The sequence below is a fragment of the Abramis brama genome, assembly GCF_963993115.1.
Source record: "Abramis brama genome assembly, chromosome: 1".
Classification (NCBI taxonomy): Eukaryota; Metazoa; Chordata; class Actinopteri; order Cypriniformes; family Leuciscidae; genus Abramis; species Abramis brama.
The window spans coordinates 22,404,753-22,428,212 of record NC_139963.1 but is presented as its reverse complement, the minus strand read 5'-3'; the positions used below and the strand labels follow the sequence as shown (position 1 = coordinate 22,428,212).

General features: G+C 36.8%; 2 protein-coding genes across 2 annotated transcripts in view; one reads left to right on the top strand and one right to left on the bottom strand.

The window, feature by feature from the left end:
• Nucleotides 1-16,497, top strand: part of ppp1r9ba (protein phosphatase 1, regulatory subunit 9Ba) — a 45,671-nt gene extending 29,174 nt beyond the window's left edge. Inside the window, exons 3-11 of the mRNA XM_084127631.1 lie at nucleotides 3,297-3,429; nucleotides 4,800-4,920; nucleotides 5,831-5,935; nucleotides 6,740-6,875; nucleotides 10,498-10,638; nucleotides 11,432-11,485; nucleotides 11,620-11,849; nucleotides 12,033-12,129; nucleotides 12,781-16,497. Coding sequence (XP_083983757.1) covers nucleotides 3,297-3,429; nucleotides 4,800-4,920; nucleotides 5,831-5,935; nucleotides 6,740-6,875; nucleotides 10,498-10,638; nucleotides 11,432-11,485; nucleotides 11,620-11,849; nucleotides 12,033-12,129; nucleotides 12,781-12,834 — 1,071 coding nt within the window. The 3' untranslated portion in view covers nucleotides 12,835-16,497. The remainder of the gene's footprint in view (nucleotides 1-3,296; nucleotides 3,430-4,799; nucleotides 4,921-5,830; nucleotides 5,936-6,739; nucleotides 6,876-10,497; nucleotides 10,639-11,431; nucleotides 11,486-11,619; nucleotides 11,850-12,032; nucleotides 12,130-12,780) is intronic.
• A 2,820-nt stretch (nucleotides 16,498-19,317) lies between these two features.
• Nucleotides 19,318-23,460, bottom strand: part of rapgefl1 (Rap guanine nucleotide exchange factor (GEF)-like 1) — a 38,050-nt gene continuing 33,907 nt past the window's right edge. The window contains exon 15 of the mRNA XM_084127639.1: nucleotides 19,318-19,589. Within this exon, the coding sequence (XP_083983765.1) occupies nucleotides 19,465-19,589 (125 nt within the window). The 3' untranslated portion in view covers nucleotides 19,318-19,464. The remainder of the gene's footprint in view (nucleotides 19,590-23,460) is intronic.

Sequence of the window (23,460 nt, the reverse complement as noted above, 5' to 3'; positions counted from 1 at the left end):
AAAGATAATATCCAACAAAGTCACGTTATGAAATGTCAGTGGAAACATAATTTGATTTGGTATTTTGGGAACGTAAAGGGATAGTTCACCTAAAATTGAAAATTCTGTCGTCATTTACTCTCCCTCATGTCGTTCCATCCAAACCCGTGAGACTTTCATTCTGCTCAATTCATATGGATTAGTTTTATGGTGGTAGTTGCATAGACTGTCAATGGAGGGACAGAAATCTCTCAAGATTTCATTAGAATATCTTTGTTTGTGTTTCAAAGATGAACAAAAGGCTTACTGGTTTTGAACGACATGAGAGTAATTGATGACAATTTTTTACATTTTTGGGCGAACTAACCCTTTTAAGATCCAAATAAAGCACCATAAAAGTAGTCCATATGACTTAAATGCTATATTCTTCTCAAGCCATATGATAGATTTGTGTGAGAAACAGATTCATATTGAAGACATACAAGGCTAAATCTTCTCCTCCAGTGTGCAGTTAACAACTGTGAGTCAGTAAGTTCAACTTAAAGGAGCTGTATGTAAGAAATGTATTTCAATTAATCATAAAATGGCCCTGATATGTCACTAGACATTAAGAAATCATGTTCATTTAAAATACTTATATCACTGACAACAGTAGTAGTAGTAGGCCAGGATATTGTCATTTAAAAAGTGAAGTTGCAGCCCTCAACCGATGTTGATGTTGTTCACATGTTTTGGCCTGATGCTCCACCCTCCACCTATCTACCAATCACAAAGTCAGTAGTGTTTCGGCATCCGGGTTGCCAGCTCTGCTCTAGTTACCACAGCTACATAGCAGCCTACGTTCCTGCTGGATCCTGCAGCCTATCTGGCAACCTCGAGTCAGGGGGGAGGGGGAGGGGATACACCGCTCTACAGTAATTTGAAAGTGATTGCAGTACCAGTTTTGGCCACAGTCTTACATACGGCTCCTTTAAGGAACCATCTTCTTTTTTTATCTTTTTTTTTTATGAGGCTGATCATTTTAGTCATTCATAGTTCAACTTACTTTCTTTGGTATGGACGTTATAGACAATATATAGAACTACATATTGTATCATATAGACTTTTATAATGTTTTTTAAGCTCCTTCATTGTTTCCCACATAAGAAAAGAAATAATAAATGAAAAACATTTTTATGGTAAAATATTCCTTGAAATGAAGGGATGAAAGAATTAAATGTACTGGGTGAGTAGATAAAAAGAGGGAGTTGAAATAAAAGGAAGTGAGTGATTGTGAAAGACACAAGCTCAGTGGTATGGGGTGGGCTGAGGAAGTTGAAAATGAGAAATGTTGAAATGGGGGTGGGGGCGAGTCAATGTCTTTAATTCTGCTGCATTATGTCCTTCTGTACCCAACTACTGATGTGCAGAATTATCTGTAGTTTTTCCCAGAAGAAGAGAAGTTGACGGCAGCACAAGCGGAGAGGCAGATGGGTACTGATCACTGCGTTACTCCGCTACTGATGCAGATTTCCTCCATCAGCAGTTTTTGATATTATTATTTCCCACTGCAGTATGGCATGGGAAGAAATGGAATCAATGTTTAAAACATTTTCTGTAAAACTTGGAGATAACATTCATAATTGTGACATAAACCTTATTCAGAATAAAGTATTAACTTTGTTAGCTGTATTAAGAAACAATGGTATAAGGAAAAATCTGAGACTTAAATCTAATATGTCATTTAAAATGTTATATGCTGATTAATTAACAAAATGCTCACATTAAATGAAATGAATCACATTATATTACTTTAATAATCGAGATGGCCATAAATCAGTGCAGCTGTGATTCAGCTGTAAGCACTGAATGATTCAATATTTTTAAACAAATCTGTTGAATGCATGTGTCTGCCACTAGTTTCGTTCTTGAATGAATCAGCATTTTTGAACGACTGGGTTGAGTGAATGTTTTAATGATTCACTCATCAAGATTCTTCTTTTGATGTGTTTTTGAACAAATCTGTTAAATGAATGATTCAAACGACTCACTCACGTGTCAGCATTTACTTGGTAGTGTCATCCTCTAGCCTGGCAAGCCAGACCTACATCAAGATGTTAGGTCTGGCAACTCACCATAGACACGGCTCAATCCGAGGGGCGGGATAAACGGCTGTCTTTCAAATTCCCTCTGCACGCAATAGGATAGCGCTACAACCAATCAGAGCGTTTTCCCAACAGCGGAGCTAACGTTAGTTGATAGATTCAACTTTTGAATCTGGCCGGCAAAACTACGAACACATCTTCCTTTTTTAAGAATGACTTAAGTGCCGTTCTTTGCTCTTTTCTCAAAGAAAAGCTTAACTCCAAGTCCTCCAGAGTCGGGGCCAAAGCCGATTCGAAAGACTGTTCGCCAGCAGCAGCCGCCATTGTTTGTATTCAAGTAGCAGAGTCGCAACTCTGTCGTCATTATGTTAAGCCCGCCCCGCCTACTCTATACACGATGTGATTGGCTTGACCCAATTTAGGTTTTTACAGCTCCGAAAGTCAACGGAGAGTTGCTAGACTACCCTGTAATAAATAAATTTTGTTGCCGCTAGGGTGCGTCTAGATTTCTAGGCTACTCATCCTCTGGTTCAAATGGAAAAAGTGCCGCTCTATTCAGCTGTCCTCCATCTCATTGTTTTTAGTATGCGGCTTTAGCAAGCTTCGATCAAAGACAGCTGTAAACAGGAAGCTGTTACCACAATATATTCAGCTGAGGTAACACAAGTGCTGCTTAAAGACTCATGAGTAAACTATGGTGCTTTATATAGAATGGTACTCTGTTTCCGGAGCAAGGCTGTTGTAGTTCCCAACTATTATTATAATTTATAAATGAACCCACAGTGATACACCCATATGCTCGTGTGGTTTCATGGCCCCAGTCTCTCTGATGGAGAACATGATGCATGACTGTAGCTGTAAAAACTACTGCTTTAGTGGCACCCAGGGCTACAGAAAAATAATCTTCACTGAAGAAGATGAAGATGAATAATATCCACTAGCGGTACCAAATGAAACTGTAAAAAAATGATTGTCTCCCATACAATCCATCTGACATTGTTTGTCAGGTTACAGTAGCATGTCTCAGTTAGCATCTGCTGGTAGATGTCATAACTACACCATCTGTACCCTGTTTCTTTCTCCATTGACAGTCATTCAACAAATAGCTGTGTATTCTGATGAGAATTGTTATTTATATATATATATATATATATATATATATATATATATATATATATAGTTATATATAACTATACTCTATACATACTCAAGCTTTTTGACTTGTTTTCTCAGGTTTTCACCACATACTCCAATGAGGACTACGACAGACGCAATGATGATGTTGATCCCATGGCGGCTTCGGCCGAGTATGAGCTGGAGAAGAGGGTGGAGAGACTGGACCTATTCCCCGTCGAGCTGGAGAAGGGTACGTGACCCGCCTTACTAGACCATGTGTGTTTTTAGTGCCTGTGTGGTATGTCCTTAAGGGTCCTTAACTTCCTGTTTCTAAACAAACTGACTGAAGCAGCTTGTTTTGGTCTGTAAAGTAAGCAGCTTTTGCTGATTAGAAAGTCTGAGGGGTTGAGCCCTCCCTCCTAAAGCAGTCTGGCGGTTACCATAGCTACTGTACGTGAAATATCACAGCGCAGACATAGATGAGTTTGTGTTCAGATGTGTAGCTTTAATATTGCAATGGTAAAATGAAAGTTACAGTCAATCTGGGCTTAAAAAATAAGTGATTAAGAACAAGATCATTCCAAGAGGATTATTTGAAATCAAATGTGTTTATAATTGCTAAATAATTATAATCTCAAAATCTGGTCACAGGATTTACAGTCACAGGATTAGTCGCATACTAATTCTAGATCATTATCCCAATATTTAGTTATTGGCATCTAAAAGCCCTAAACCTCTCTAAAGTGCCCATTTACAAATTAAAGCATTATATTATTATACTATTATAATATTTGTTAATATTTTGAATTGCCGTTTACTTTTATACTTTAAATTTTAGTTTGTTTTAGTCATTTTATGTGCTTTTGTAATTTTTTAGGTTTTTTATATTTCTATATAACTTTAATTTATTTGTATTTTAGTACTTAAAGTCCGCGTGAACCGGAAGTTGCAAACGACTTTTCTCCAGTGTTGTGACATATTTCCCAGTGAAAAGGAATATTGAACAGAGGGCAGGGTTTTACTCTAGCGCTCCTCCTCTCCATCTCTCGCTCATAACAGACTAACGGTTTGAGGGGAGTGGTTAAGCGTTTCCCAACCCAAGTCCTCAAACCTACGTCATCAGGGAAGGTCCTCCAATGCAGAGGGGAGGAGCATTTTCAGATTTTGATTAAAGATTACGAAGCCAAAAATTTTTTTTGTGTGGATTGACTTGCATGGATGAATTGTTCACCACAAAACGATCAATTTAGGCAAACAAAGTAAATATGGTCAATTTTGATTTCATGTGGACTTTAAATTTATTTCAGTTAGTTGTTGAAGCAACATTTCTAATTTTCTCTAAGCTTTTATTAATAATTTGTATTTTATTTCAGCTTTATTTAAATTGCCGAACACTTTTTAAAACATGTTTTAGTTTTAGTTAACAAAAGCAAGACTGATTTAAAGATTATGTTTTAGTATTTTGATCATAATACTACCTAGGTAAATAACTAAATCAGTCATTTCCACAGCATTGCAGCCTATAGACTTGATGTCTTCCTGCATATTATAACTCTGTGTTGTGTTCATTTACGAGACACGCGAACTAGTCATGATAACACTGTGATTCCTTGCGGTCAGATAAAGACGGATTGGGAATCAGCATCATCGGGATGGGTGCCGGTGCAGACATGGGCCTAGAAAAACTGGGAATCTTCGTCAAGACCGTGACGGAAGGAGGAGCCGCCCACCGAGACGGAAGGTCAGTAAGAGAAACTGTGATGCAGAGACATACATTTATGCATATGCTTAAGTGTACATGGTTTTGTTATTTTATAAAACAGAAGTTCATCATGCGTGACTGAGAATTCAGTCAACACACATGCAGGGAAGGAAGGATGGTGAAGTTTATTGATCTATATTCAGTTGAATCTGACCTTGCAAAGTCGTCTGGGGATTTTCAGACCCTGGAGTGAATCATGGAGGTCGTGGAGAAGTTACTTCTACCCTTCAAGCTCAAGAGGTTTAATAACAGTAATTCAGCCTAGAGAAGCCCCCTTTTGCTCATGACGATCCTTCAGAGATTCAGCGAGTGTTATGATTCTTAATAAAAATTCATAACGTTAGTTATTTCTCTCCAGGCTTGAGTCAGTAGGTTCGTGGTGCATTGCAGTGGCTTCCTTCTCATTTTGTCATGACAGTTAGAAACCTAGAAGCCACAGGAGACATACAAATCTAATAAACCGATGCTAAAATGTGCTGTAACCACATGTGTTTTTCCAAGCACCTCATCCTCACTTTCTGGCTCCTGATTGGTTTATCTGCTGTCAATCAAACGTACGGCTGCCCTGACAAACAGGCTGCTCGGGCCATTTTGGATGGGGTTGGATAGTTTGACATGTTTTGTGACTGAGAGGGTCGATCGATCATTTTAACGGCCTGGAATACAAGAAGTGGTTTAGTTAAGTGGGGCACTGATTCACTGCTGCTGTCGGTCAGTTTTCAGGTCTATTTCAGACCGAATAAATTATTCCTTTGGCAATGTCAATTTCTTTACACATAGAGTGATGAGATTGTTCAGTAACTTGGCCCAAGATGAAGCAGCTATTTTACAAATGTGCTTTTTTTTTTCCTCCCTGAGCTGTTATCCTGGTTCTTCTTCCCTTCGGTAGGATCCAGGTGAATGACTTGATCGTGGAGGTGGACGGAACCAGTCTGGTGGGCGTAACCCAGAATTTCGCTGCATCGGTCCTCAGGAACACCAGCGGCACTGTCAAGTAAGGAAACAAAGCAACATTTGCATAGCGACTTTTGGAAAGTATACTAAAATAGTCAAATCAGTAGTATTGTTAAATATTATTACAATTTAAAATATTTGTTTAATATTTTTATATATATAAATGTAATTTATTTCTGTGATCAAAGCTGTACATTACTCCAGTCTTCAATGTCACATGATCTTGTGTTGACGAGGTGCTGCAGCCTGCTTAATATTTTTGTGGAAACATTTTCTAGATTTTTTTTGATGAATTCAGGTAGACCTCAAGCTTTAGTGTATTAGAACTTAATTCCCCTCTATTTAATCAGCATTATCTTCTGTTGTCTCTGACTCACTATCATCTCTAATAGTGCCGTCAAATAGATTTCTGCTTTCTGTCACTTTGACCTGTGTAGTTGTATCTACAATCAAGATGAGGGATTGGGTTGTGGCAATTCAAACAAGCTCACAAATCTGCGTCCTGTTTTCTCTTAATCTGTCCTCGCTAGGCATGGATGGTCTATGATTGTAGTGCAGGAAAATGGAAAATGTGATTAATAGACGAGGCTTAAGCACAGGAACATGTTTAATAATAACTTTTATTTTTGTGGAATACCTGATTAAAAATCAGTTGCTTTTAATACAGTTGAATGCATACATCAGGATGGTGATGAAGTTTTTGATATTATTTGATTATTTTTTATAATGAAGGTCTTTTCCTTTCTGTATATAGTATATTTTCACTAGAGATCACGCTTCAAAACAGTACAGGAATGGCAGCTAGTCCACTAGGTCACCTGATTGGCTGGTGTTTGTGTTGCAGGTTTGTGATTGGCCGAGAGAAGCCGGGGGAACAGAGTGAGGTGGCCCAGCTGATCCAGCAGACACTGGAACAAGAGAGATGGCAGAGAGAAATGATGGAGCAACGCTACAACCCCTACATGGAAGAGGACGAAGAGGTAAAACTTCATAAGATACATAATGGACCCTTTAACAGTCAACTTTTTCAATTTGTGACTAATGCAGAATTAGTGTTGCATTTTTCTTCAAAATCCTATCACTAATTATTTAAAAGTGAAATATTTGCAATTGTAAAATATAAATTCTATTAGGGCTGCATGATTATTCTAAATAAAACCGAAATCAACTTAGTGTGATTAACAAATTGCAAATGCTACGATTTAATTAAATAAATAAAAGTATGCGCTGCATGTTTCAGAGTGAAGCGCAGCACTGTGTTTTTAGAGCAGCTCAGTACCTGCCGGAGTTTGCAGCGGCTCGGTTCGCAGTAAATGTGCATCTCAATCTCTGCATCTGCAGTTTGGGTCGATTTAACGTGCATTTGGGAACGCAACATGCACTGACCATCTTCACATACTTCTAATGAGAAGCGCTTATGAACAAAAGGGAAGCTTTAATGTTTGAAAATAAAGAAATCAAGTCAGCCATAAATATTAGTAGTGTAATTTCATACTTGTAAAATAAAGAGAGATATTACAGTAATATTTCAAATTTTTTGTCATTTTTAGATTTTTATTTATTAATAACAATAATAATATTAATATATAATCGCAAAATTTTGGCCAAATTGTGCTGCACTACAAACAAGCATTTTGGATTTTTTTTTAAAATCACAATCATAATTTTTATCAGAAAAAACGCAATTTGATTTTTTCCCTAAATAGTGCCGTCCTACTTTCCATTTTTTAAACATGTTTCCTAAACTCTCCACCATTACTAGGTTTTAAATTGTATTTTATCTTATTTTATTAGACCAAAAAAAAAGTAGTGAAATACACTCATTTGTCAAGGATAACACAATAAAGATAAAACTTGTTTCCATTGCAGTCCTTGATGTAAAGCACAAACTTCACTCCTAGTGACAGGTTACTTTGGCATTGCATGCTATTATAAATACAAAGCTACAATAAGCTTCCACATTTGCAAAGTTTACAATCACAATTAAACATCCACTCAATACACTAATACAAATTCATCACTAAAATAACCTATATAATAACCAACTTTTGACTTTCAAACTAAAACCAACAATAATTGAAATACTTAATATCCAGAGGCAAATTATTCCACATTTGAGCCCCTAAGTATTCGAAAGACCTACGACCATACAAAGTTTTAAACGATATAATGTAATATCCACAAGACTTTGCCTAGCATTATAAAAATGTCCCTCACTTACCCGAGAAATATGTGTTAAAATATATAGGAGCTTTATTATTGATTATCTTGTGTACCATTTTTAATTTAAAATGTGCTACTCTGCTTTCTATAGGTAACCAATCAAGTTGTCTAAAATGGACACATCAACGTGTAAAACTACTAAAACCTATATCCAACCTTATCAATTTATTTTGAGATTTCTGTAACTCATCCACGTGAATGACCAGATTTGAAAGTTGTACATTTAGTTGGAAATGTTTTTGGGGCTTGAAGTTAGACTGGAAATCCCAGTCAGTGTGTGTGTGTGTGTGTCATACTTTTACACAACATTTGCTGATGGCACTGACGGTCAGCAGCTTTCTTGGAGAATACGGACACAAGATTACCGTAGGGCCGTCTTCATCACAGCCTTGTCAGCTGCCGTCTGTTTCTCAACTTTGTATCGGTATGAGTGGGGTTTAGGAGGCTCAATTTGTGTTTGCCTTGAATTTTAAACAACCACATTTAAGTTTCTAATTCGTTCAGCTTCATATTCACAAGTAAATCGTGGGTGGAAAGGACAAAATTTCCATGTTAAGAAATGCTTAACACAAATACTGTAAATAATACAGACAAACAGTGAAAGCAAGAGGGGAAGAGTCAAGTGACTAATTTCAGACATTGTTTCGTTTACTTTATAGACTGTAATCATATGTAGTTATCTGCAATAGCATGTTTTTCCATCTCTAACTTGAGAATGTGACATTAATGGGGAATGATATTTTACCTTGTTCTTGGCGATGCATCAACACAGCTGAGGTATTTAGTTTTTTATGACATGTTCAAAATGCTCAACTCATAAATCAAGTTAAACTGAAAGAAATGTTTTTTCAACAGCTAATACAATCTTATTGCATTCATCTTGCTGTAAGATTGCTATGCAGTGGAAGACATGATGTCAACATTCCTTCATCGAAACGCTCTTTCAGAATCCATGATATAACAATAAATAGCTCTGTTTTAAAGCATTCATTGCTTCAACACATTCAACCTGTACCTCCTCTACATGTCTCATGATTGTCCTCCACACCTGCCCACTTAGCTATGGCGTGAAGGGATTTGATGAATAATTCAGATATTAAAGATTGACAAGTTCTCACATTTGATATTTTTGGAGATCTTGGGTAGGGCAGAATTCCATCACAGTGCATCTCACGGCTTAATTTGCCAGCTCAGTGCCCTCTCAGCACGTTCTCCTCCGCAACACTGAGCGCACGTCAGTCTGATGTTATCTTAACGTTTGAGAAGCGCTAAAACAGACAGTTTGTCTGCTGCTTCACCCACATGGCAGAGTTGGACCGAGGGAGACAACGACAAACTAGGCTCACTGAGATAGAAAAACACATTTGTAAATACAGAATGTAATTTTATTCAGCAAGGACACATAATTATTCAAGACTGCAGTGACTGGGATGGGGGGGGATACAGGTTTGGAACGACTTGAGGGTGAGCAAGTGATGACCGAATTTTCATTTTTGGATGAACTCTCCCTTCAGGATGACATAATAAGATATTGTGATTCTTCGTTCTTTTCTTGTAATGCTGAACTGATACTAACATACAAAATAGATTGTAAAGGTCATTATTAACAAAATCAAAACTCTACATCAGAGGAACCACGATTGTCACCAAGCATTTCTGTCACATGTGTCATGAACTGTGACTGTTTTCCTGGTAAGAGTTTACACTGTTCACTCATCCAGACAGGAAGTCATTGCGAGAGTTAGCCTGCTCATGTCCTAACTTGTAGGGGAAGTCCATTGTTAAAAGGATGTTTGTAATAGTAGTGTATTTGCAGTGGTTTTTAGGGAGTGTTAAGTGTACGACAGGCTTTTGGGGTGAGAGTAATAGCCGTTTTGGGATATGGAGAACGTGCTGGTTGTTTTATTTCAGATGTGTTGGGGCATGCAGTTTCTCAGAAATACACGAGAGACTTTGTGTGTTTATTTAAGGTCCAAGATATTCTCCAAGGTTTTGACAGCTCCCAAATCACTTCAAATGTGGCACATCAATGTATCAAGCGGTTGCAGTTCTTTCAATTAGCTTTTATCCGGCTTTACTTCATCTTCCTGCAGCTGCACAGTCAATTCAAAATGGTGGTTGGCCAGTCACAGGTTTTTTTTATAGTGTCCTGGCATGCATTTCCCCTTGATCCAATTGGTTTCTGCCTAGCTTAACTCTGACATCTAGTGGTTAATGTTATTAACACACCGATCAGACACCAATACACAAGTCCTATAAATAAACTATTTTGCTTCAAAATCCATAAAAATAAGATTAAAATCAGATATACAAATTTTATTTGCACGTGTCTCAATGTCTTTCTTTCTTTGTCTCTCTCCATTTCTTGTCCATGTTCAGACGGGTGAATATGCCACAGATGAAGAAGAGATGAGCCCCATGTGTCCTAATGCCATCGAGGTGTTTGACCTGGCAGAGAATGAAGACATGGTTTCTCCTGTGGAGATGGACCCAGAGAAACTTGCTCACAAGTTTAAGGAGGTCAGTAGAACATACAAGGAACTTCTAAACTTGGCCACTCGTTAACACATGACCTGAAAAAATATGCAAACCTGTTCAAACTGGCATTATTGACTTGCCAATATCCGATAATTCTATTTATATTTTGAACTATAGGTATCATTATGAATGGAGAGTTTTTTTAAACTCTTTTTTTATTTTAGTGTATTGTTTTACTTTTATCTATCTATCTATCTATCTATCTATCTATCTATCTATCTATCTATCTATCTATCTATCTATCTATCTATCTATCTATCTGTCTGTCTGTCTGTCTGTCTATCATCCATCATCTATCTATCTATCTATCTATCTATCTATCTGTCTATCTCTCTGTCTGTCTGTCTGTCTGTCTGTCTGTCTGTCTGTCTGTCTGTCCGTCTATCATCCATCATCCATCTATCTATCTAGCTATCTCTGTCTGTCACTTAATCTAAAATCTAGAATTATATGTTTCAGTGTAGAATTTTAAGTAAATTCAGATGGCAAAACGTTATGAACAGATGGATAACTGTAAAATTATCTGTTTCTTCCTGGGGAAAAAAATATAAAAAAAAACTTTAATATTGATTTATAACATGGTCACCAATATTGTACATCCTTAAAATAAGTCTTACTTAAAAGTGCCTAAATATATGATTATATAGCTTAAATTTAATTGGAATAGTTTTGTAGACATACATCTGTAAGATTTTAAATCAGTAATCAAGAAAAATGTACATTAACATTGCTTCCATTGGATGCTTCAATACCCTCTCCATCTCTGTGTCTCCAGCTCCAGATCAAACATGCTGTGACCCAGGCTGAGATCCAGCAGCTCAAGAGGAAGGTATGACTGACCGTCACAGACACCACTTGTACATGTCATTTTGTTTGCTTTTTCAGAATAATAAACATTTGTAAGAGATCTTTAAACAACCTTTATTTACCCTTGTGACAAGATCTCTCTCTCTGTCTCTGTAGCTGGCTCACGCTGAGCAGGATAAGCTGCGCTGGCGGATGGAAAGGGCTCAGTTGGAGCAGACGGTGAGAGAGAATAAGGAGCGGATGGAGAAGTTAGAGGGCTATTGGATGGAGGCTCAGAGCTTGTGCCAGGCAGTGGACGAGCACCTGAAAGAGACGCAGACGCAGTACCAGGCGCTGGAGCGCAAGTACAGCAAAGCCAAACGCCTCATCAAAGAGTACCAGCAGAAGTGAGTGCGGGAAATGGTGGATAATAGCCAGTCAGACTCAATATAATGACTTTAATCAGGGTTACAAAGCTAAATAAGCATGTATCATATGGTTTGTGGTTGAAGGATTTGGACAAAACTCCTTCATGTGACCCAGCGAAAGGGTTTAAACTAAGTTGTGTTTATGTGTGTGTCCTAATGCAGAGAGATTGAGTATTTGAAGAAGGAGACTGCGCAGCGCAGAGCACAAGAGGAGTCAGAGGCCAGCCACAAGGTGGAGACAGAAAATCTCCAGGAGAAGGTGCGTTTGGAAATCAGTATTTCCAGAAACTGCCAATGCAGATCATTCTCATTCACTCATACATTAGCTACGTTTACGTGCACCCAAATAATCAGATTGATGGCTCAATCGGACAGAAAAGCCTTCGCGTAAACACCTTACTCGATCTGATTGAGCTCAATTTAGATTGGATTGAAAGGGGTGGACCTGAAATAATAATCTGATCAACAGAAAGAAAATTAAGCATGTAAACGTCTACAATACTAGTTTTATACTACATTATTGGTTCCTGCTAAAACAAACATCCCTCTTAATATTTATCATACTTAAGGTTAACGTTTACACTACCATTCAAAATTTGGGGTTTGAGCAGCATATCATCATATTAGAATGATTTCTGAATGGTCATGTGACACTGAAGAGTAATGATGCTGAAAATTCAGCTTTGACATCACAGGAATAAATTACATTTTGAAATAAATGAAAAGCGAAAACAGCTATTTTAAATTGTAATAATCTTTCACAATATTACCGTTTTACTGTATTTTTGATCAAGTAGACGCAGCCTTTGAACGGCATTTAAATTATTTACGAATAAAAGCATCTGCCATGTTTATAAAAATGTAAATATTAAATGTAACTGGCTTAAACTCCAATGTGTTTCCATCTCAGATTACTGACTTGGAGTCAAAGGTTGGCGCTCTGAAGAGCTTGGAGCCTTCTTAAGCCTTCCACTGTGGAACTGACGGAGAGAACGACAGAAACGCCTTCAACTCCGCCCACTCTATCCTCCGACCACATTTTTCCTCCATGACCTGAAGAACCTGATGAACTACAGGAAACATGCTGAGGGGATGTTACCGGGGACAAAGAGGGGACAAAACAAACACTGTACCAGACGCCTGAGGGACGTCTAGCTATCAGGAGGCCCTTTTTATAGTCATTTATTCATGTTCTCCTTGTTTCTTTTTAAGCGCCCTTAAAGGTATTATGAGCCTCTCTGCTCTCGGCAGGAATGTAGAACCTCTTCGTTAATAAATGTTCACTCACATGCTTGCAGGAGAAGAACGAAGCGGTTGCCGGACGAAGACCGCACGGATGCCAACACGCACCATTAATAAATGTAGGATCGGAGCGAGGGGCGGCCTGTATCGCAGTGACTGACAAGAGGACTGTTTGTATATATTCTGGCATATATTTAAATATTAAAATCGCTTAAGCAATGTGCTGGGGGGGGGGATGGGGTAAGGGCTTTACTTTTCACATCTTGGCAAATAATACAGTGAAAGTTCATTTTGGCATGGCAAAAGAGACGGTCAAGTTTTTGTTTTTTAGGCCAAATTGGAAAACAGGGTGTGAAAAGTGTAATCTTGACATTTAGAGTTAGCATTCAGGAGCTTCTTTTGTTTTCTTTCTGTGTAAAAGATATGGCAATGGGAGTGTAGAATGAACAGGGGCTTATGGGTAATGGTTTCTTCACAGGAGAAACATCACCCTGTGCTTAATCTCCAGCGCTTGTGGTTAGTTGGTGCAGTGTTTATGTGCACTGCACAGTGTGCCTCGGTCAACCCGACAATGTGACCGAGCCGCCTGACAATGTGACGGTGTTAGAATTCTGAATCAATCAGAAATATGGCCTTGCTTAAATGCTACACAAAACCTTTCACCAGCCCTCTCTGTTTTAAGCACTCTTCGTGTGTTTACTACAATGTTTTGGTCTCCGGGGACCACGGTAAGTGCACTTGGATTGCACTAACAGAGAGTCCTGGAGAATCCTAAAGTTTTATGTCTCTGTTGGCTTTCATTGTCCTCTGTCCTGCTGGACGTGATTTGATTCAGTATTATCATTCCATATACATTGATATGGAATCTCTTTTTAGTTGTGTTATAAGCCACTTTGGTCTTTTTTTGTCTTAAATGTGTTCTTTTAAATTGTTCTCCTGGGAAAACTGGAATTTTGACAGCAATTGTGAGGCTTCAGTGGTCTCAATTTAGTGTGTTGACACAAGCCTACTTTGTGTCAAATCTTCGTAAACCCATTCTTATGTAAATTCTTGCATCTAATTGAGTGCGTCAGTTAATGTAAGCGCTGGTTCACTGCTTTTCGTTATTTTTCTATTGTAAGAAAATAACGTCTTGGACTGTCTCGCTTCTCCGCTGACTCGGACAAGAGTGTCCCGTTTTTTAGAAGCTGTGAAGCGTCTCGAGACCCTGCGTTCTTTTCTTTTTTTATTAGGCTGCGTCCGAAAGCTTAGGCAGCTGACTTGCCTCGCTGCTATATCAAGCAATGACTTTGCAGGCATCGTCTGCGCACGAAGGTTTCTCATGAAACTGCAACAAAATAAGAGTGCTTTGGTGATAACTAAGCAAATATTGAATTACTATAATACAAATTTTCTTGCTAGAAATGACATTAAAAGTGGGAAAAAGTTGGTCAGAATCTTTGTTTACACAAAATGAACAGCAACCTATCAGACCCCATATTTATTTTTTGCTCAACTGTCATGAAATGGAACACAGAATTGTGGGATATTATAGGCAGTGAAGGATACATCTAGGCTGCCTTCAAAAATCAATCAGTTGAAGGTTTCTTAGTAGACAGGATATGTGACACGATCATTGGATTAGGACGTGCCTTGTTGACTTCCTACCTCCGTGGATTTTTCAGCTTTCGGACGCAGCCTTAGGTACCGCCTCTCACGTTTTAAACTGAAGAATGTCTTCTGTGTGAACAGCCCTTAAAATCATTATTACCTGAGATTATAGTTCAGTCGGATAGCTGTGGCCTGTTCTCTTCACTGTTGGGCCTCTCACATCAACCGTATAAATTAAACAGAACCGAGTTTGTTTTTCAAATGCCGGTGTTGTGCTGAATTCGGTGACCCTAGTAGGCGCCTACTGGGGTCACAGAATTGGGCACTACACCTGTAAACTCAGCACAGTATTGAAAACCCTCAAGAGTATTGGAGTTCTTCCATTTCCCCCCGAAAGTATTTACGTGTTCAGATTTTTATGCGATTGTTTATTTTCATATAGTTTTTAATCCTTTTTTTTTTTTCAATATTACAAGTCATTGGTTAAAAATGTTGAGCAACAGGGTAACACTGAGAGTACATAGGACAAAGAGTTTTGTAAAACGATGCAACAAACACATAGGCCTATTCTAGGAATCTTACAATCATTGATATTCCGCGGGTAAATCTAACGTATTTTGTGCGTCAATCATCCTAAACCGCAATAAGACTTGAGTTTATGTCTGACTTTCGTTGTCATAGTCACCTAAAACAATTTGTCAAGCAAGCGAGGTCAAGCACTGACAGGAAACGATATTTCTCGCTACGTTAATTATGGGACTATTATCTCAGTTTTACAGCTATTAATTCGTTGACTGTTTAACCCTGACTGAAACCTCAGCGTTATCTAGCAACCAAGTGCAGAACGTTATTTGAGAAATTACAAAATGATTGACGCCGCTGTAAATGTATATAGATCTCAAAAATAGAACAATTTTGAGGGCTTTTTTTTCTTTTATTTGCACAATGTCAAGGAAACCATGATTTCCCATCTGCAAGGAAGAAGCCCACTGGTTTGACAAGGACCTAAGATATTCGAACATAAAGGTCATATTTGCTGTGTATAGTTCTGTTTACTATGAGCCTCTGTTTGCTGGGATTTATTATTGTAATGTGCTGGCTAGTACACAATGACCATGTGTATGGATATCCAGACGGTGGCACAGTTGAAACATGGAAACATTCATTTATTTCCCCCGTGCATTACACTGTAGAAACAAGCAAACTGAGTTATGGAGGAAACGAACACTTTGAATCTTATTAACGCTTTTAAATTTCACACTTTAGCTTAGCTTAGCTTAGCTGCTGCCTTTAATGAAATGAATTTGCTTCCATGTACAGGAAAGAGCTCTGTGTTTATCTCCTCACCTGTTGGTATAAAAGTTGGTTCCTCTTTATTTTTGGTGTCTACAGTGTATTTAAATTGAAATCTAATAATAAAAATGTGTACAGAATAAGATGTTTAAAGATGTAATGCCGTGTGTCCTTACACATGCATCAACTTGTTTGGAACTATATTGGAGGGCGGAAAATGCAACAACTTGTAATTTGATTGTAATTTCCATAATTATGGCTTTATCACATTTGTCTGACACCTAAGGTAAAGCAGGAACGCCTTTGATTTTATAGTTGTTTTACGAACTTTTACGACTCCATTTTCCTCTGTACTGTTTTAGTTCCTTTTTTACCCATGCCATGTAAATTGCTACAACATGACAAGAGGAAGATGTTCTCCATTTGAAATAATTATCATCATGTTCAATAATTGCATAAGTACTGTCATAATAAATGCAGAAATGTGCTGAGCAACAGCAAATGTTGTCTGTTTTGAAAGAGTGGGAATAGGTACATCGTTGAGCATTGCTATGACGTTTTGTTGAGTTGAAATGTATTTTTTCCTTTGACATTATAGTAGCATCGAGCGATATTGCAAAAATAATGACTTACAGACTTAATACAAATACAGAATACAACAGGGGCCGTGCATTATTATTTTTCTGTCTCATAAAAAATAAGGGCGGGAAATAATAATGCTTTGCCCTCTGTGGATATCAGTATGTGGCCATGTTTGGAATGTCATTATTTCTGTCATTTCTGTCACAAGGTTATGAACAAACGTTCGGAAGAACTCGGAAGAACTTCTAAACATTAATAGAATGTTCGTTCAAAGTTCTGTTCTTTAATAACGAAACACAAAAACGATATTCATATATCGTTCGTGGAACGATTTTCTGCAACATTTTAGCTGGAAGTTTGTCTAATGCTACTTGTTAAAGATAGTTTAGACTAGAGAACAGTCAAATGTACCATTTTCATAACTTAATGAGAATGTTAGCAAATCATTCTTAGAACATTTTTGTTAGCTGGGGTTATTGTCAGAAATTGCCTACTTTTTATGGATCCATGCCACTACATTTTAGGACAAACGTGGCGTTCCTTCTTATTTTGAACAAACCCAGATCCGCTCTGATGTAGCGATGTCCGAATCGATTCTCTTTTGAGTCGATTCTTTCAAAGAACGAACCAGTTTGAATTCGTTTGAATTGGTCTTGGCCGACTCAAAATGAGCCAAGAACCGAGAGTAGGCTACTAATATAATACTCGGAAGTTTGAGAGTGCTGACTGATAATTCAAAATTGAATGTCAAGGTTTGAGAATCGTAATTTTAAAATCCCTATCTGTTGGCTACTTTGTAACATTTTCTCCCCAGAAAGCTTTGTGGTTTTAAGCAATATAAAACTCAACATCATTATTGCACCAAATAAACACTGAGGCAGAGCGTCTCGAGTGCTCATCACAAGAGGCTTTATTTTAGATGCATCTTTGACGTATGTCAAGAAAAGGGGGCGGGGCAGTATCTCCTGCCCCGCCCTCCGTGTCTTTCATTGGACATGTCTGAGTTTCAGAGAAATCGCACTGTAAACACGGACTTCTGTACAAAACCAAAAAACAACAAGAGAATACCCGCTTTAAAAATATCAAATAAAAACAAAATGAGAAACTTTTACCAAATAAAAACAGCAAAATTCAACTAAACCACCTACATGCTGTACAATTCATCCATTTCAGACAGACAACGCAAAAAAAAAAAAACCTATGCAACCAAAACAGAGGATATGTACAAGTCATCTGTAATGGATAAGAAATGATATCAAACCGAAACAACAAAACCAGCGAATATGCTATACAATTCTTTCATCGCAAACCACAGACTCTGTCTGGGTCGTCCCTTTTAAACTGTACACATACTTTTTTTTCTTAATTTACAAAACAAATATTCTTCTTGAGAGTCCATCTCATAGCTCTTACATAAAATAGAATCATATTCATATTTATTTTGCTATTTACATGACATATGTACAGTGCAGCCTTACAGGCCGTCCCTTATATGACCTCAGGAGGAGATCCTGAGAGAGTCCAATCCAAGACAAGTCATCCGGTACAGAGCCCATTTTGACTGATTAGCTTGGGATCGTTCAGGAGAAAACTTGGGTGCAAATAAACACTTTTCTGGTCATGAGAATTAACATTTCCATTGGCCCTTTCAACATAACGCAAAGGCATACAGAAAACAAGTGCTTGACCAAGTAAAGCTCGACTTGAAACGAAGCAGGGCCATCAGGAACTACTAATATTAACGGCATATTACATTAAGCGTTATAAGTGGTTCTGTCCAAAAATAAGATAAAATACTGCATTTGGTCTTTTTTCTTTTTGGTCTGGTATTAATCGTTAATAAATTAACAGCAGTGAAAGTTAAATTTGGCTTCAAGACCACAAAAAAAATAATTATCAGTATTTTTGCTTGTTTTTCAGAACTAATATCTAAACATCCTTTAAACAATATGCATTAAAATTTTAATTAAAATGTAATTTGAAAAGCAAAATTGCATAATATATTCAAATTTGTATACAAACAATAGTTTTTTCTTGTTTTAAGTATAAATCTAACATAATGTAGTGTTCTTTATATATAATATTTAAAATATATATTAAATATATTACAATTGTTTAAATATTAAATGTATTATTATTATGCAATTATGTTTCAAAAAAAAGATTTTTCTCGAAAAAACAAGACAGAAATATTGATATAATAAATTTTTGCAGTAAACGAGCTCCTGTACATTCACTTTAATGTCCAGTTAAAGCCAATTTCTAGTGTAGTATGACTTTATCATTTACATTATTCAGGTTATTTATGAAAACATCCTGTACGTTGGAGCTGGTCTTGGATTCGGGACTCATTTGATGGCTGGGGATCCATATTGTTCAGAACACTAATATCTAACGACTGCAGCCAAGTTACACAGGGTTGCAGAAAGTGCCAATGTTGGCAGGGGAAGAGGGAAGACCAGAGGTCAGAGTTCAAGAGGTCAGATTGTCTCATGTATTTTAGGGTAATGAATAGTCAAAATGCAGTCTGTTTCTCTGAAGGCCCGGATGAAAAGCTTATTTCGGTTTGGTTCAGTTCAACTGATGGCAGTGCAATCAGGACAGGTTTCCCTTCAGTCGTGAATAGCGAAAAAAAATAAAAGCAGAAATGAATCCAGATCCCTATGCGTGGTCATAATTAACATTGACACAGAATCACTCAAAAGCACAATTCACACCATTTTCATGAGCAAATTTCCTCATTCAGTGATTCGGAGGCGCAGCCTGAGATGATTGACAGACCAGCTGGGTTGATCTGTGACAATGGAGGATGAAGGGTTGGGTGTCTGGGTTTATTGGAGGGAACAAGAGGTTTTGTAGATATGGCTTGTAGGTACGCTTGGTCCCTTCACATGTCTTTTGGCTCCAGCTTGCTGGACATCTCAAAAAGCAGGTTCTGATTGTCGATGACCTGCAGCTGCCGAACATACGCTTTCGTCTGGAGGTGAGAGGGGGACGGCTCGGCCTCCATTGCTGTGAGGAGGAAAGAAAGAGAGACAAAAAGAAATCAATTAAAGTCACTGGAAGAAAGAAATCTAAAGAAACAGACAGAAGTAGTAAAATTCGAATTTGTAAAACATTATAATTATTATATCAAAATAAATATACATTGGAGGTCAAAAGTTTGGAATAATTGCGATTTTTTTTATTTATTTTTTTTATGTTATGTTTAGTCTCTTATGCTCACCATGGCTGAATTTATTTGATAAAAAATACAGCAAAAACAGAAATATTGTGAAAACTGTTTACTATTTGAATATATTCTAAAATGTAATTTATTTCTGTGATGCAAAGCTCAATTTTCTGCATCATTACTCTTATTCTTCAGTGTCACATGCTCTTTCAGAAATCATTCTAATATGCTGATTTGATGCTCTATTATTGGTGTTCAGTATTGGTTATTGTCAGTGTTGAACAATTATTTTTAAAATAAATTAAACATGTTAAAAACTAGCTAAAAAAAATGCAATCAAACAATCAGGATTTTAATATTCATGCATATTTTGAGAACAGGGATGCAAAAAATGAAGCTAGTAAACAGCATCAACCTGCTCTTTTGCAAAACATCTGTGTTCTGCTGAAGAAATGATCTGTATTGAGTATGGGGTGATACTGTGGCTGACCACATGGTGGTGTGGTAGAGCTGAGATCCCGGCATGCACGTGCTCAGCTCACAAACGCTCATGTCCAGCTGACCTGACTTTACACACACAGCATCCGTTGCTAAGACACACTTTTTAAAAAGAAAGAGAGCGAAAAAAAATTCCACGAACAGAGAGAGAAAGGAAAGCAGCTCTTTCAGTAGCTATGAATAGCTGCACTTTGTCCTCTCTGATCTCAAGAAAAAAAAACAGTCTCTCTGACTCTGCATCAGATTCTATGGGAGGCGTTTTCTGCCTAAATGAAAAATACAAACTGTATGCAAAATATGTGCCAAAATTGAGGCAAGACTGCCAATATTAAAATGAACAGGCAAACGTGAAAAAGAAACTGCAAATAATCTTTTTTTACCAAGCTTACAATGCCCTACTCTCATGTAAAAGTACATGACTATCTCTTTCGGAAGGTAATCTGTGGCACTGTCCACTCACCATAATATATGTATTAGCATACGTTTCAAAATTTTACTATTTTACTGTATATTTTTTATTAAATAAATGCAGCCTTGGTTAGTATGAGACTCAGTATGAGTCCAGTAGTGTAGGCTACATTAATCTTATGTTGAGGATGTTAAAATATTTTTTTGTACAAAATCAGACAAAAATATTGACTAGCAAGATCAATTTTGCAATATCTTGAAAAACCTTTTCATAGCTCAGGAGATTTAATCATGTTTAATTTATCCCTGTAAAAAGTGTTCAGTTCACTCACTTGAATTGAGTAAACCCGTTGTCTTAAAATTATTAAGTAACTAAACAATGCTTAACTGAAAAAACTTGACAGTTCCACATTACTTAAGTTTTTTGATTAAGCATTAAGTTTATTTACTTAATCATTTTAAGGCAACTTAATTTTTTTAAGTTAAGTCAACTGATCACTTTTACAGTGATGCAATGCAACTCAGATTTTCTCAGATGTTTCATAAAGGAACTTGATATAAACAAAAAATAAATGTAGATAGCAGAACCCTGCAGATAATGTGGTCTTGGACAATTTTACAGGCTATAGAATTTCAAATGATGAAATATGAGCATTTGCTTGAGCGTCTCATTAATGCCTTGGAGCAGCATTTGAGATTCTGAAATAATTTCCTTGGTGATTTGTCTTCCCTAACAGTAAAAAACAGATGACAGAACTGATCTGAGATCATCAGCTGTGGGCTGCAACATCCTTCCTTTGACACGTTGACAGCAGGAGAGCATTAGAGACAATTACAGAGTCATTAAGTCTCGCATCCGAGCAGCTCCCCCAAAGTTCAAACCCGCTCTAAGGGAAATGGAGTTGTGCATGGTCTAACAAATGTCAATGGCTGCAATTTGTTCATAGAAATTGATGCCCTCTGGCCTCGGCACGTCACCCAATGAGCCTCAGCCACCCTATAGAAATGTCATTGCAAATGGGGTCCGGTTGCGTGGGTGACAGATGCAATGTCACGCAACACCAGCATAAATTAACAGTGTCTGATGAGATATTATCTCACAATGCAGTTTTTTTTATGAATGTGCGCTGATAAAGATAATGGGCTGCTGTTTTTGGTGCATCTAAATGCTATGCATAGAGAAAAAAAAAAAGATTGTTTTAAAAAACTGAAAAAGTGGCGTGCGCTTGGCTGGGCATCAATCCCTCTAATGGGAATGGATGAGGGCAATCCACTCAGGTAGATGGAGGGAGAATGAGCCCTGATAATTACAGAGGAAGAGTCAGGGAAATAAGTGCCCTGACGCACGAGACCTGCTGCTCGACTTCAACAGCCTGACAAACTCCAGAACAAAGTCCTGGTAAAAGAATAATACTAACATAATAGCTGAAAATAGGGCATATTTTTCTTAGTGATTCATTTCAAAAACCGAGCTGACTCATAATGCTGCTAAATTATGGTGCAACATTAACAAAAACCCTTTAAGGGAAGTCGAAGCGACTCCAAGGCCATATTGGCAATGAATACATTTCCATTTAAAAGTTGTGGTTGGTAAGATTTTTAAATTTGTGGGAAAAAGAAGTCTCTTATGCTCACCAGGACTGCATTTATTTGATTAAAAAAAAATACAGTAAAACAGTAATATTGTGAATTATTATTACAATTTAAAACAAATGTTTTCTATTTGAATATATTTTAAACTAATTTGTTCCTGTGATGGTAAAGCTGAATTTTCTTTGATTTCCAGTCAGATTTGATGGTCAAGAAACATTTCTGATTATAATCAATGTTGAAAACAGTTGTCCTGCTTAATATTTTTGAAGAAACCGTCATACTTCTTTTCAAGATTCTTTGATGAACACTCCAGTAAAAAAAAAAAAAAAACTATACCAAAATGTATTTTAAATACATTTATTTCACACTAAGTATACTACAAATCCATTAACATATTTACTGATATATCGCTTGAGACTTATTGATATAAATATAATTAAAGATTATTTGGAGTACTTTATTGCACAATGCACATTTCTTAATATTGAGCCTAAAATGTGTTTAAATATATGAAGCCTTGAAGTTTTAAAGATTTAATATCACTATTAGTAAGGATAGTATGATCTCTGTATAATATCAGTCGTTAAGATATTTAAAGTGTATTTAAAGTATACTAATAATAGTTCCACTATATCTTTAAGTATACATATCTTGAAGTATATCTATAGTTGGACCTCTCAGCACTATTTCTGGATAACTAGAGTGCATGAAGTAGAAAATCAGTAATTACATTTAGTATACCAACAGTACAATTGCAGGGTATTTATATTAAGTAAATAAATATGTAAATGTATTTGTAGTATACTTAGCATAAAATAAATGTATTTCAAATAAATTTTGGAATATTTATTTTTCACAAGGGACAAAAAGAACAGCATTTGGATTATTATTATTATTATTTTTCTAACAAAACAAAGTCTTTCCTGCACATTTGATCAATTTAATGCATCCTTGCTGAATTAAACCATTCATTTATTTTTAACAAAAATATCTTTAAAAAACTTTTAAACACTAGTGTATACAAGTAGTATACAAGTAATACTTGAATGGAAACCGAAATCTAGTCTGGAAGTCCAGATTATTTCGATAACATAATTCATAACAAAGTTATCATCGTTCTTTTCCCCCTTTCTTTAGCTCAAATCTATATTTTTAGGCTGGTAAGGCTAATGTGTATTCTAGAGAAATATAATATTTAAATATAAGAGAGTT